The following is a 15434-nucleotide window of genomic DNA, read 5'->3' on the forward strand; positions in this document are numbered from 1 at the left end:
TCAACTTAAATAATATTGCCTAAGTTTCCTATAGGGCACATTTCTCTTAAAGCTTAATCAATAGCTCATTACGATAGGGGTCAAACAGCGACCTCAGGCTATAAGCCTGCATTAACCAGCCCACAAAAGGGGGGGTCATATTACCTACACTTCACTGTTGTGATGATTATGCAAGTGCATAAAGACATGTGATGCACTTGTAACAGTGTTTGGCATTTGGCAGGCACCTCTCAAAACTCACACTCATTGCCATCAAGTTGATTCATTTGAAACTACCAGCTGCTTTGTGGGAACCAGATAGGCTCTCTTGGAAATCCATCGGGACAGCTCTACCCTGTCCTACAGGGTTACACTTAGTGCATGCCAATAACAATAATAATACAGTAGGCCATTATTAATAAGGACCGATACAGTTTGGGGAACTTTTACTTAAATTACTACTTATTTCCTTTAAATTCTTGGTACAATTTAGTAGCTAGTTTCACAGGAGAGGAAGACCCCTGGGGGCACAGTGACAAAGTGCTGTGTCACTGAAAGGGTGGTGGACTGACCCCCACTCCTCCCCAGGAGAAAGATGCAGTGTCTGCTTCCATACAGGTCACAGCCTCGGAAACCCTGTGGGCCAGCTCTTCTCGGTCCCATACAGTCACAAGTCAAAACCAACTCTGATGGCAGGTTTTTCCCCTGAAGACTACAATTTCATGATTATTGTGGAAAAACAAAACAAAAACTTCAATTAAATTCAGGCTTCAGTGTTGAAAAAAAATTTAAATTGCTGTTACAAAATGGCAATCAATATATCATAACAAAACAAAAAAGAAAAGAAATATATCATGATCAACATGCAAAGACAAACAAAAACCACCCATCGTAATTACATAGAAACATGTGCATACATTTATAGGTTTAGTACTAAGGTAGCAGATGGACATTGGGCCTCCACTCAAGTACTCCCACAATGCAAGAGTACTTTGTTCTATTAAACTGGCATTCTATGATGCTCACCTTCCCGACATAATCGCTGATGACAAATGCATGCATAAGCCAATGTGGTGAAGAAAGCTGATGGTGCCTGGCTATCAAAAGATATAGTGTCTTGGGTCTTAAAGGCTTGAAGGCAAACAAGCGGCCATCTAGCTCAGAAGCAACAAAGCCCACATGGAAGAAGCACACCAGCATGTGCGATCACAATACCTCGAAGGGATCAGGTATCAGGCATCATCAGAACAAAAAATCATATTATGGTGAATGAGGGGAAGTGCGGACTGGGGTCCCAAAGCCCATCTGTAGGCAATTGGACAGCCCCTTATAGAAGGGTTGTGGGGAGGAGACGACCCAGTCAGTGCAACAACTTTCCTCTAGTTCCTAAATGCTTCCCTCCTCTCTCTCCCCAATCATGACCCCAATTCTACCTTATACATCTGGCTAGACCAAAGGATGTACACTGGTACAGATAGGAACTGGAAACACAGGGAATAAAGGGCGAATGATCCCTTCAGGACCAGTGGTGCGACTGGCGGTATCGGGAGGGTGGGGTGGAAAGGGGAAACCGATTACAAAGATCTACATATAACCTCCTCCCTGGAGGAGATATAGCAGAAAAGTGGGTAAAGGGAGACGTCGGACAGTGCAAGATAAGGCAAAATAATAATTTATAAATTATCAAGGGTTCATGAGGGGGGAAGTGGGGAGGGAGGGGAAAAAATGAGGAGCTGATGCCAGGGGCTTAGGTGGAGAATAGATGTTTTGAGAATGATGAGGGCAATGAATGTACAAACATGCCTTACACAATTGATGTATGTATGGATTGTGCTAAGAGTTGTATGAGTCCCTAATAAAATGATTTTTTTTAAAAACTACATAGAAACTCCTGGTGTTTTACACATGCCCCATTACCTGGATCTTGATCTAATGCATTACCTACTAGATAAGCAGACCATGTTTAATGCTCATATTAAACCAAACTGTCTTAAAAATCTGTGCCTTTACTCACTCACCTACCTAATGACTGCCTCTTCATGCCTAAAAGCCGTTTGTTTTTCCATCGCCAGGAAAATGTCCCCTAACCACTCCCTTATTCTCTACCACACCACGGTAGAAATCTTTATCTGCTTTTTCTACTAACTGAACTCCCTAAGTATAGGATCTGTGTCTTACTGATTGATCTCCACATCCCTATCGCAGTGCTGTACAGAATATACAGGGTCAAAAAAAATATAAAGTGAATGAATGAATGAACTCACCTCATATAATTTATACAAACACTATTTGAAAACAGCAACAAAACAAAATAAAAAACAAATCTCTGACATTTTCAGAATTCCTTTCGGTTTTCTTTTAAAATGAAGATAGTATCAGTTGCAGTACAGAATTATCAGGATTTTAATGTAAATAACTTTAAAAAGCCCCTTTACCTTTTTAAAGAAGAAATGGTTTGCTAAGTGGTTCAATACCATAGGGTTGCTAGGATCAATTCCATAGGCTCTGGAAAGAAGCTGGACACCATTTTTGATGGAATCAGCCTAAAAGAGAACAAAATGATAAGGTTATTGGCACTTAAATCTTGTTTACTTAACCAGTCCTTTTCCATGTTTTTTTACTGTCTCAGGAAATAAGGTCATATAAAAACCTACTGTAAAAAAAACCCAAAACCTACTGTTTATACGCGTGTATAAGCTGAGTTTTTCAGCACATTTTAATGCAATTTTTGTGGTAAAATTAGGTGCCTCGGCTGATATTTGGGTCGGCTTATACTTGAGTATATACGGTAATTTCTGATACCAAAATGTGGCTCGTGTTAGCATTCACTGGCATGAAAAACAGACAACAAATGGAGTTTGATTTTATTTAAAAACTTACTTTTAAGAGCACACTATGGTAAGGTACATCTGTCCTCGAAATTAGGTGTATATAATAAATATATTTGATAACACAATTCTTAAATATTTTTACTATTTATCCATAGGTTAAAAAAATAGAAAAATACTCCAACAGACTAGTTTTAAAATGCGTTTCTGAGATGAAAATGACACATCGTTCACCCATTTAAGGTGTACAATTCAATGTTTTTAGTATATTCACAGAACTGAGCAATTATCACCACAATCAAATTTTGGACCCTGTTCGCTACCCCTCAAAATCGGGCTACCCAATAGTCATTACTAGTTAAGAAAATCCAGATATTTTAACCTATGATCTTTTGACTTCAGAAAGGAAAGTTCCCTCCTGCCTCTTCCTCAACTCCAGGAAGTGAATCATGATTGATCTAAACCAAGTCAGTATAATTGTTAGCATGAGTTCCCTACAGAACAAAACCTGTCTCTCTCACACACAGAGAATGAATTTTATAGCAACAAAGTGGCTCACACGGCTGTGTAAGTGGTTAGTCTGTCTGTAGAACGTGTAGTTTGGTTCATGTCAGTGGGTCAAATGTTAAACTGGAAGCTTTTCTCGGCACAAATAGCTGCCAGGGCTGACAAATCAAGGAGAAAACCACAGGCTGATGGAGGCTGAATCCACAGGCATCAAGTGAGGCTCACTGCTTGTCCTCACTTGTTCAGCTGCTGGAATTGACAAATCAGGTACCGGGAGGACCAAAGGCTGATGGGTTACATGAATCCAAGGGTGGCAATACGGTAGGGTGCTAATAGCTAACTCTCAGAGTTGGTAGGCAATATTATGGGTCAATGTGCCTGACATGAGATCTGGACATGTCATGAACTTATAGGAGGTCACAACCCTGATAAGACATCCTTCCAGTTGCATCAGGCTGTGACTTGATTAAAGGAGTTTCACTCCACCCTAATTTTGCCAGTAACTGCTTAGCTGCTCATAGCAGAGCCCATCATGGAATTGATTACATTATATTAGATAATATCATGGACAAGGTTTCAACCTCCAAATTAAGAATCCTAGCCTAGCCAAGTTGACACAAAACTATCATAACATTGCTTGAGCCCATTGTTGCAGCCACTGTGTCAATCCTTCTTGAGGGCCTTCCTCTTTCCCCTCTGTTTTACCAAGTGTAATGTCTTTCTCCAGGGAATTGTCTCTTCTAACATGTCTAAAGTACGAGATAAAGCCTCACCATCTTTGCCTCTAAGGAGCATAATGGCTGTACTTCCTAGACAGATTTGTTTTTTCCTTTGGGTACTTTCAATATTGTTTGCCAACACCACAATTCAAATGAATCAATTCTTCTTTGGTCTTCCTTATTCAATGACCAACTTTCACAAGCATATAAGGCAACAGAAAATACCATGGCTTGAGTTTGGCACATCTTAGCCCGTGAAGTAAAGTTCTTGTTCTTCAACTTTTAAAGAGGTGTTATGCAGTAGACTTACTCAATGCAATACATTGCTCGATCTCTAATGCTGCTTCTGTGAATATTAATTGTGGATTCAAGCAAAATGAAATCCTTGACATTAACCTTTTCTCCATTTATCATGATGCTAACTATTGGTCCAGTTGTGAGGATTCTGGTTTTCTTTGCAGTTATAATCCATACTGAAGGCTGCAATCCTTGATCTTCATGAACGAGTGCTTTAAGTCCTCCTTTTGGCAAGCAAGGCTTTATCATCTGCATATTGCAGGTTAATAAGTCTTCTGATGTTACATTCTTAATAAAATCCAGCTTTTCTGATTATTTGCTCAGCACATAGATTGAATAAGTATAAGTATGGTGAGGGGATACAACCCTAATACTCATTGATTTAAAACCAAGCAGTATTTATTCCCTTTTCTGTTCACACAACTACTTCTTGACCGATGTACAAGTTCTTCAGAGACATAATTAAATGTTCTGGAATTCCCATTATTCCCAAGGCTATCCACAGTTTTGTTATGATCCACATAATTGAATGGCTTTGCATAGTCAATCAAACACAAACAAGTATCTTTCTGGTATTTTCTGCTTTCAGCCAAGATCTGACACCAACAATGATAGCCCTTGTTGCACACCCTCTTCTGCATACAACTTGACTTTTTGGCAATTCTTGTTGGATGTTCTTTAGTAAATTTTACTTGCATGTGACATTAATTATGTTGTTCTATATTTGCATTCTTTGGGGTCCTTTCTTTGGATTAGATACAAATACAAATCTCTTCCATTCAGACGGCCAAGCAACTCTCTTCCAAATTTCCTGACAGACAAGTGATACTTCCAGTGTTCCAACAGCTTGTCTAAACATTTCAATCGGTATTCCATCAATTCTGGAACCTTGTTTTTGGCTAATCCTTTCAATAATTGCAGCTTGAACTTCCTTCACCATTGGTTCTGGTTCATATGCTACATTATATTAGATAGTATTTGAAATGGTTAAATGTCAACTATTTCTTTTTGTGACAGTGACTGTGTGTTCTTTGCATCTTCTTTTGATGCTTTGCTAGTCCGGGTAGACTAGAGAAATCCAAAGACACTCATATGTGTATAAGAAAGAGCTTTATATACAAGAGCAATTGAATATTGAGAAAACATCCCAGTCCAGTCAAGTCCGATATTAGCCCAGATGTCTGATACCAATCTATAAATTCTTCAGACTCATGAAACACATGCAATGATGCCAAATGCAGGAAGATCACAGAACAGTCGGTGGAAAGTCTTATGGATCCAGTGGTGGTACAAGCATCTCAGCGCTGGTAGGGGTTTCCACATGGCTCCTTCAGCTCTAGGGCTCTAGCATAGGTCCATGTGTCTTGTCAGCAAGCTATTATCTCGTTATGAGTCTCCAAATGTGGTCATCAAGCTGCGACCTGATTGACAGGCTAAACTCTACCCCTTCACTCTTAAATCTCAAACTGACAACAGATTATGTAACCACAGATGCTTCCTGCATTTTTTGCCCACAGAATTTGTCAGCACTGCAACGCGAGGCCAGTTTAAGATATGGTGAGTGTGCACTTCCTTTTGGTTTTCTAACTCTAGGCCTTTGCACGTTTCATTATAATATTTTACTTGTCTTCTCAAGCTGCCCTTTGAAATGTTCTGGTTCAGCTCTTTGACTTCATCATTTCTTCCATTTGCTTTAGCTACTCTATATTCAAGAGCAAGTTTCAGTCTTTTCTATAGTTCATTTTGATCATTTTCTTTTTAAAAGATTTTTGCTTTCATCATGTATGATGTTCTTTTTTAAATCAATTTATTAGGGGCTCATACAACTCTTATCATAATCCATACATCCATCCATTGTGTCACGCATATTTGTATATTCATTGCCCTCATCATTCTCAAAACATTTGCTCTCCATCTAAGCCCCAGGCATCAGCTCATTTTTTCCCCTCCCTCCCCGCTCACCCTCCATCATGAACCCTTGATAATTTATAAATTATTTTGTCATATCTTAACACTGTCCGACGTCTCCCTTCATCCACTTTTCTGTTGTCTGTCCCTCAGGGAGGAGGTTATTTGTAGATCCCTATAATCAGTTCCCCCTTTCTACCCCACCCACCCTCCACTCTCCTATTGCCACTCTCACCAGTGGTCCTAAAGCGATCTGTCCTGGATTCCCTGTGTTTCCAGTTCCTATCTGTATCAGTGTACATCCTCTGGACTAGCCAGATTTGTAAGGTAGAATTGGGATCATGAAAGGAGGGGGGGCTGGAAGCATTTAGGAACTAGAAGAAAGTTGTATGTTTCATCATTGCTACATGGCAGCCTGACTGGCTCATCTCCTCTCGGGACCCTTCCATAAGGGGATGTCCAGTTGCCAACAGATGGGCTTTGGGATCCCAGTCCACACTCACCCTCATTCACAATGACATGATTTTTTCTTCTTTCATGTCTGAAGCCTCGTGATCACACAGGCTGGTGTGCATTGTGTGCTCACCTTCCTGATATGATGGTTGAAGACAAATGGGTGCATAAGCAAATGTGGTGGAGAACGTTGATGGTGCCCGGCTATCAAAAGATATAGCGTCTGGGGTCTTAAAGGCTTGAAGGTAAACAAGCGGCCATCTAGCTGAGAAGCAACAAAGCCCACATGGAAGAAGCACACCAGCCTGTGTGATCACGAGGTGCTGAAGGGATCAGTTATCAGGCATCAAAGAACACATATGATGTTCATGAGGCCATCCCACGGGTTGTCAGATTGTCTGTCATTAGTGTTCAAAGTGTCAAATCTGTTAAGATGTTTTTGAAATTCAGGTGGGATATTCTCAAGGTCATATTTTGGCTCTTATGGCCTTCTTTGAATTTTCTTCAGCTTCAACTTGAACTTACATATGAGCAGTGTCTTCGGTCTGAAATTGATCAAGCATGCAATCAAGATGCATTGATAATTATTGGTGATTGGAATGCAAAGTTGGAAACAAAGAGGAAGGAACAGTAGTTAGAAAATATGGTCTTGGTGATAGAAATAAAGCTGGAGAACGCATGATAGAATTTTGCAAAACCAACAGCTTCTTCATAGTCAATGCATTTTTCAACAATACAAACAATGACTATACACCTGGACATCTCTTGATACAGAAATCAAATTGACCACCTCTGTGGTAAGACAACGGAGATGGTCAGTATCAGAAGCTAAAACCAAGTGAGGCCCCAACTGTGGCACAGACCATCACTGCACATAGGTATATACATATTAAATGAACACATGCCTATAGATACACGTTATCTGTGCATACATATGTCTTCATATGTTCATTCCCACATGCACATATTATTATATATGTGTGTGAAACCACACATTTTTTCGGTTGTTGTTAGTACTGTATTACCTTTCTATAATCTGAAGCCTTGACATCTGAAACACACTTGGCCTCAGGGATTTGATTAAGGGATCGGGGACCTATCAGTCAGTCAGGAACTCCTTAATTCTTCATTTACATACCTCTTTATTGTTGAGTTCTAGAACAGCCAGTCCAACCAATGCTCCCACACAAGTGGAAGTGAGTTCCAAGGCTCTGCTGAATGCCAAACGAGCTTTCTCTAGCTTGTTAAGCTTCACAAAGCAATGGCCCATTCCTAAGCGAACTTCCGCTAAAAATACAAAATCAGATATTCAATCTGTCAAATACGTATTAGAGTTTAACTCTTCTCTCTTAACCTCATTGCAACTACACTGTAAAATTTTACTTATCCCACAAATTTGGTTTCATTAGATGTTAAATTATACACCACCTTCCATTCCCAACCCCAATCGTGGATCCTTGTCTTTCCATAGAACAGAGTATCTCTGATATTGTTTTTTTCTCCTTTAAACTGTACCTTCAATCTCATTTTTAAAACTAAAATTTAAACAGAGAACAAAATATTCCATTACGGTTTTAAATAATATAGCTGATTATATGAACATACTATCAGTCCTTCAGAGAGATGCTTTTAACTGTAAGCCAATTTCAAGGCCATACCTAAAACCACAATCTAAGTCTTAATGAAGGCTAATGTCTACTGGTCACTAGATCTATTCCTTCTCATCGATTCAAAGACTCTGCTCCAATAACCTTCCTCTTATTTTTCTTCCACCATCAAATTTTTCCTCTTCACACACATGTATAATTCTCATACACACACACAGATTCCTCCATCTTGGAAAAAACCTCTTGATCCCATTTCCCCTTTTCAGTTGCCAATGCATTCCTGTTCTTCGCTTGACAGCAAAACTCCAAGGGCAGTCTGTCTACCCTTACTGCCTCCAATTTCTTCCCTTCTCTTTTCTCTTGAACCTTTCCCAAGGAGGCTATCATCTGTACTATTCCAGTAAATTATTTCTATGTTGCTAAAGCCAATGGTCGTCTCAGCCTCATTTAGCCAGATAACAGAATTTGGCACTATCCATCCAACTCTCCTGCTACAGCACTTGACGTCTGGCTTCAAGAATATTGATCTACTTTGTCTTCCTCCGACACTTATGGCTGATACTTCTCAGGCCCCTTCTCTAAAATGAGATTGCCTGCAGGTTCCAGCTATGGGCCTATTTTTTTTTTTAAACCTATACTCACTCCCTTGGAGATCTTATAGTCTCATAGCTTTGTATGGATTTCCAATTTAATTACTTTAGCCCAGGGCTCTTCCTTGAATTTCAATCCTCTTGAACTCTCCACTTGTACATCTAAAAGCTATCTCACATTTTTTTGAGTCTCTCTTGTACTTTTTTTCTGAATGTAATAATACTTTACTGTCAACTGCTTAAGCAAAGGAATTTCCTTTGATTCTTCTTTTTGTCTGACATACTACATCAGATCCATCAGCACTCCTTTCAATATACCTTTAGAACCTGACCACTTCTTACCACTTTCACTACTGTCCACCTAGTCTAAGCCATACTCATGTCTGCCCTACAAGACTGCAATAGTTTGCTTGCTTTTTAAAACTGTCTTATATGCAACAGCTTTCTAGCTGGTCTCCCAGTGTCTATCCTTGTCCCTCCCTCATATTAATACCTCAGTTTTGTCTCAACTCAAGCTCACATGATCCTTTTAAATACAAGTTAAATCATATTTGTACGTACTTTGCTCAAAATCCTCCAATGAATTCCTATTCCTCACAGTTAAGGCCAAAGTTCTCGTAATGATCAGTGAGATCCCTGTTCTCTGTAGCATATTTCCCCCATCCCTCTACACTAGTCTCCTCATTCTTCCCCAAACCTGCTACATGCACCTTTTTCTCAGCACCTTTGCACTTCCTATCCTTTCTCTCTGGGAAGAGTCTTTCCTCTATTTCTCGCTTGCTTGCTGAAAGTAAGTAGAACTTGAAGCTTTTGTTGACGAAGACCAAGGAATGCAGACTTCAATATGGATTACAGCTCCATGTACAGAAAACAAAAATCCTCACATGTGCAACAGTAGGTAACATCATGAGAAATGGAGACAGGATTGACGTTGTCATGGATTTTGTCTTACTTGAATCTATAATTAATGTTCATAGAAGCAAGAGTCAAGAGATGAGATGAAACTGATACATGTATTGGGTAAATCTGCCAGAGAAGACCTCTTCAAAATACTGAAAATCTAAACTCAGCAAAATTAGCCAACTCAGAAAGATAAATATTATATGACACTATTATGATAAAAGAAAAAAAGGAAATGGTTTTCACACTAAAAGTTAAAACTTTAATGAGGTGGTGGGAAGAAGAGTGGCAAAAGGAAGGGACAGGGCAGTAAGGAGGGAGGGTGGGTGGCAGGGAAAAAAAAGTATCACATACATGGGGGTTTCATGAGCTACTGTTACAGATTTGTTGAGATGGGCTGTGCAAATGATACAGATCATGTTTATTTTTGTATGAATATTACACAAACAAAAAGGGGGAAATATATATAAATACAAACAAATAAAATTAAGAGAAAAAAGAGAGAGCACATGCCTAACAACCCTCCAGATTCCTTAGCCATTCGATCTAAACATTGGTCTGAGTGGGAATAGGAGGACAAGTAACGTGAAACTGACTTGGATTCTTTTGTGACATACAAGTTGGTAATAAACAAAAAAGTGTTGAAAATGGTATTTGAGGTATCAAGTATGCCTGACCCAAGCAATAGTATTTTTAATTGCCTTATATGCATTTGAAAGTTGGACACTGAAAAAAAAAAAAAAAGAAAGTTGTACACTGAATAAGAAAGACTGAAGAGTCAATGCATTTGAATTACAGTGCTGTTGAAGAATACTGAAAGTACTGTGGACTGCCGAAAGAACACACAAATCTGTCTTGGAAGAAGTTCAGCCAGTATGTTCCTTAGAGGCAAGGCTGCTGAGACTCCGTCTTTATGTGTTTTGGATATGTAGAGACCAGTCCTTGAAAACAACATTATGCTTAGTGGAGGGGAGAGAAAAAGAGGGAAGTCCTCAATGAGATGAATTGATGGCTGCAACAACGGACACACACGACAGTTGTGATGATGGCGCGGGACCAGGTGGTGCTGCTTTCTGCTGTACACAGGGTTGCTGCGTTGGAAACAACCCAACAGCACAGAGCACCACCACCAGCATATTTCTTGCAGGAGAGAGTCAAGGCTTTCTACAACCATAAAGAGTTTTGGATACACTCGGGGGGTGGGGAGTGGGGTGGGGGGAGTGGTGGTGTTCTACTCTCTCCTATAGGGTTGCTATGAGTTGTAATAGACTGGCTGGCAGTGGGTGTGAGGTTTTTGTTTTAACCATTTTCGTATGGCTCTTAGGTCTTCACCCAAATGTTTTCTCAGTGGCATGTTCCCTTGCCTTCTTTTCTAAGTATCACTCACCAACACATATCCTTTCCTACTCTTTAATCCTTATCAATATCTAACATAGCCTATGTTGTACTTAATTATTGCTTATTTTCTTCAATAGAAAATAAATTCCACGACGGTAGGAATGTTTGGTTTCTTTTCTTCAATGCTGCATTTCCATGCCTGGCAAATACATTGTGTTCAAGAAAAAAAGGCTGAGTAAACATGAGCTGGGAAAGAAAAACAATATAGTGCAAAATTTACACTATGACCTACCATCCAGCTCTTAAGTCAAACACAGTACTAAAAACAATAACAAAAATCAACTATTCTGTCAAGATCGATAATCCTATGCTATCTTTTGACAACAAACTTCATTAGCAATTGCCAAATCATCAATATTTTAAGTTGGATCATACAAAGCTTCAATCTAAAATAGTTTTCCTCTTACCGGGACATCCTGGGTTAGTACGAAGTGCTTTCTTATAGTACGCAAGTGCTCCTCTGTAATCTTTCTTGTTGAATGAAATGCAAGCTTTACCTGTAATAATTTTTTTTAAATGAGCACATACTGTTAAATTAAAGAACACAAGTCTAGTGTGCTTTATATTAATTTACTTAAATACCTAAAAATAGAAACATGCTTCCATGTCTACGTACCTATAAAATAATAGTTGAAATAGCTTGGAGTTCTCTAAATGTATTACTGAATCTTTAGAAGGAAGAAATTGTTCTTAATTAGCATATATTTTTATAATTTTAACAGAAACAAAATTTATTGTAATTTCATTTTGAAAAAGACAAAAACTACCATTACTTTGTGGTCAGGTCTACTTTCTAAAGAATTTATAAAGAGATTTATTCTAGGGATATGCTGAAAAACATAAATTACTAAAAAGGTTGCCACTTACCAAGAAGAGCTGGAATATTATTTGGAGACTGGTTTAGTACAAAATGAAACTGTGCATCAGCTTGATCCATTTTGTCACCTTCAAGTAAGCAGAAGCAGGCTCTTCCCAACAAATGGTTCTGAAACATTATACATCACCTTAGACTTTCTTTTATCTAAGACCATCATCATTTAACGTGAACATGTGACTTCAAAATGAAGACCATATGGAAAGGTGGTGGGTTACCATGCACATTCCTCTAACTGTATGTTTAAACTACCAAGAAGGAATTCTTAATCACAAATTGAAACACTATCCTGAAATGCAAATGTTCTGTGACAGTAGCAATGACAAGAAAAGTTGAATTATTTAAAATCTGCTTGAAATATACCTGGAGATGTTGGACTTACTGATTCAACACATTTCATATGCTAAAATTGCCAGTACTCTAATAACAAAAGAACCCAAGAAAGTCCATTTAAATGAGGAATCCTTTTTTCTTAAACAACCATATTAAAGAAAAAGTCTTAAAAATTAAAAATGTATTGTTATCACATACATTTTGCTTTCCTATAGTTTTTCCCTTTCATAAACTCACAAAAATGTGCCTCCTTTTTACCTGATCATACATAATAATTTTATCAGCCATTGTGTACAACAAGGTTGCCTGTGTAATCAGATCCTTCTTATTGTCCTTATTCTTTTCCTTTCGAGCCTGTTGAACATAGTAGGCCGCCAATGTATCCAAGCACGTCATTTGGTCTTTTTCATGATCTCTGTAGTCCAAATTGCCATCTATACGAGCTGCTTCCAACAGCTTTACAAATTCTTCTGTTTTTTTTTGCTTGTAGTATTCCAGCTGTAAGGTTATGGATTAAATTAGGATCTCTAAAGCATATGCTCAGATAAAAACTTTTATCTGAATGTTTTTGTTAACTTAATTCACAATAGTAAAAACCTGGAGACAACGGAAATGTCCGTGACTGGTACAAGAATGAAGTATCTTTGATACACCTATAAATGGATGCTACTCAGCAAAAAAGGGAATGAGCACTCTACAATATGGATGAACCACAAAATAATTGTGCTGAGAGAAGGCCTTATCAGAAGAGTCTACACCATGATTCCAAATACAATGCTAGAAAATGCAAACTAATCTTTAGTGACAAGGGGTAGGGAGTGGAGGGATATTTGTGGGCGATAAATATCCACTCTTGTGCCAATAGTGGTAGTTTCACAGGTATATGCACATGGAAAACTTACCTAATGGTACAATCTTGTGCCACTAGGTATGGCTCAATGATAGATATTTAGGACCAATACAAATGCTTGTAAACTGGAAACAATTGATTTCAAAATAAAATGTTCAAACAAGCAAAAGTTGAGAATGCAGTATTACAGGTATAAAGAATTCTAGATAGGAAACTTGGGTTTGGTTCTTGATTTGCAAAAAGTATCTATGACTTTGGGCATGTTAATAACTTCTGCTTCATTTATAAATAAAAAAGAAATAACTATCATTTACTGATCACACAGTGTGGGTCACATACTAAGCTGGGAGCATCACAGACATTAATTTAATCACCTTCTAGAGTATTTTATGAAAATTGTTTTCTTGTTTTAGGAAACAATGTTAAGTAGGAATGCTTACATAGTGGCAACTTAACGTGTTTTCTCAGTTTATCTATAAACCATAAACCAGTTTCACTGAATCATCACATTCAATACAGAGTACTCGAACTTAAATGAATTTTGCCTTTACCAACACATACAAATTTATCAGCACACTACACATGATTTAGGAAACTGGACTTACTGTTGTGCAAGTGGTAAGACAGCTTCCACAGACATAAACTATCCTAAACCCACTGCCATCAAATCCAACTCACAGTGACCCTATCTATAGATGGTTTCCGAGATAGTACATCTTTACAGGAGCAGCCAGCCTCATCTTTATTCTGCAGTGACTGGTGGGTTTAAACTACTGACCTTGAGGTTAACAATCCAAGCCTAAGACACTGCACTACCAGAGCACTGTGCAATTTATTTATCATACCCCCTACCCAAGCTGGCTATTATAAATAAAAAAACAGAAAGCCCGATTTTTCCAGTCAACAAAGATATTTGTTACATGAATACTAACCGCCAGCGCGATCCATATGTGCAGTTGTGTGTGCTCCTGTTTTAGAATACTGATAACTTCATCCCCCTCAGGTAACTGATCGAAGTCAAGTTCAATAACCTAAAACATAAAATGTTGGTTTTAACTCCTTTCTTATTTTACAGTTCACATTTCTACTTTGCTGCTGTTCTTGAACCTCAATATGCATACTGTTAGGGTTCTGTTCAACTTGAATACAATGAATTATTGCGGGTTAAGAACTGCCTAATGGAGCAGTAAATGACAAGTATATTCTACTGTAATATTGAGATAAAGGCACAGAAAAGCAAGCAGAACTTGCTAGGTAGCCCCAAATCACGAGCATTTTTCAAATGCTAGCACAGGAGAGACTCAAGTTTCCAGGGTGGAATGGGCGAACAGACCGCAGTGACAGAGCGCCCACCTCTGTATTCTGTGGGTGAACTGTCCGTTTTTACCAGGCGCTTTTGAATTAGTTGGGGAAAGGGTCGAGGTACAGTCAAATACGCATAGGTGGAAGGGCCACGATCAAGAAGTGCTGCTCGCAGTCGCCCTGCTGTTGCGAGGACTCCGGTATTCCCGGCGGGGTGGGGGTGGGGGTGGGGAATGGGGGACAGGGGCTGGGACAGGACGCGGCCCGAGTCGTGGCCGGCGATTTCGGCCTGGGCTCCGGCGAGAGGGAAAGGCTCTCGCTTCGGAAAGTCCAGGTGTGCGGGGGAGAGGCCGTTCAAGTTCACTGACACCACCTCCTGGTCGGCCTCCCCCGCGCCATTCCCGCCTCCCTTGTTCGGCTTTTACCTCGTCAGTGTCCCGGAGGGGAATCTCAATGGAGCCCCGCGACATGATGAAGCGAGACGGCGAGCGGGCGTCCAGCCCCGCCGCGCTGCAGTCGGTGCCCTCGCTGTTGGCGCCTCCAAGGGTTCTGGTTGTGCCAACCACCCTCGGCGCAGCCGGAGCCCCGGCTTCTTCCCGTCAACCACTCAAACAACAAGCCGCCGCCGCCGACGGACGGCAACTTCCGGCGGCCCCGCCCCCTGACCCCGGAAGGAATCCCTGCGGGAGGCGGTGTCTTATGGTGGTTGTGCTTGTGGCCTTGGTGTGTCTCGAGGCCTTGGGGGCGCGGGGCGCCTGTAGGTTGGCCGAGAATTGACAGGCCCTCTGTAGTCCTGAGACTCCCCATCTGAGCCCAGCACTGAAGCAGGCCGGAATAGAACGCACCGCGAGGCTCCGCCCCAAAGTGGGCGGAGCAAGGAGGGCGGCCG

The 15434-nt window shown here is 40.0% G+C and overlaps 1 protein-coding gene across 1 annotated transcript in view; it reads right to left on the reverse strand.

Annotated features, from left to right (window-relative positions):
- CTR9 (CTR9 homolog, Paf1/RNA polymerase II complex component) overlaps positions 1–15120 on the reverse strand; it is a 33710-nt gene extending 18590 nt beyond the window's left edge. The window contains exons 1-7 of the mRNA XM_004711533.2: positions 14971–15120; positions 14176–14274; positions 12652–12891; positions 12054–12171; positions 11594–11683; positions 7830–7978; positions 2415–2522 (exon numbers count right to left, since the gene is read on the reverse strand). Of these exons, the coding sequence (XP_004711590.1) occupies positions 2415–2522; positions 7830–7978; positions 11594–11683; positions 12054–12171; positions 12652–12891; positions 14176–14274; positions 14971–15015 (849 nt within the window). The 5' untranslated portion in view covers positions 15016–15120. The remainder of the gene's footprint in view (positions 1–2414; positions 2523–7829; positions 7979–11593; positions 11684–12053; positions 12172–12651; positions 12892–14175; positions 14275–14970) is intronic.
- Between the last annotated feature and the right edge of the window lie 314 nt (positions 15121–15434).

Source organism: Echinops telfairi, unplaced genomic scaffold (genome assembly GCF_000313985.2).
Source record: "Echinops telfairi isolate 266 unplaced genomic scaffold, ASM31398v2 ScPeMD7_60;HRSCAF=208, whole genome shotgun sequence".
NCBI classification, from domain to species: Eukaryota; Metazoa; Chordata; class Mammalia; order Afrosoricida; family Tenrecidae; genus Echinops; species Echinops telfairi.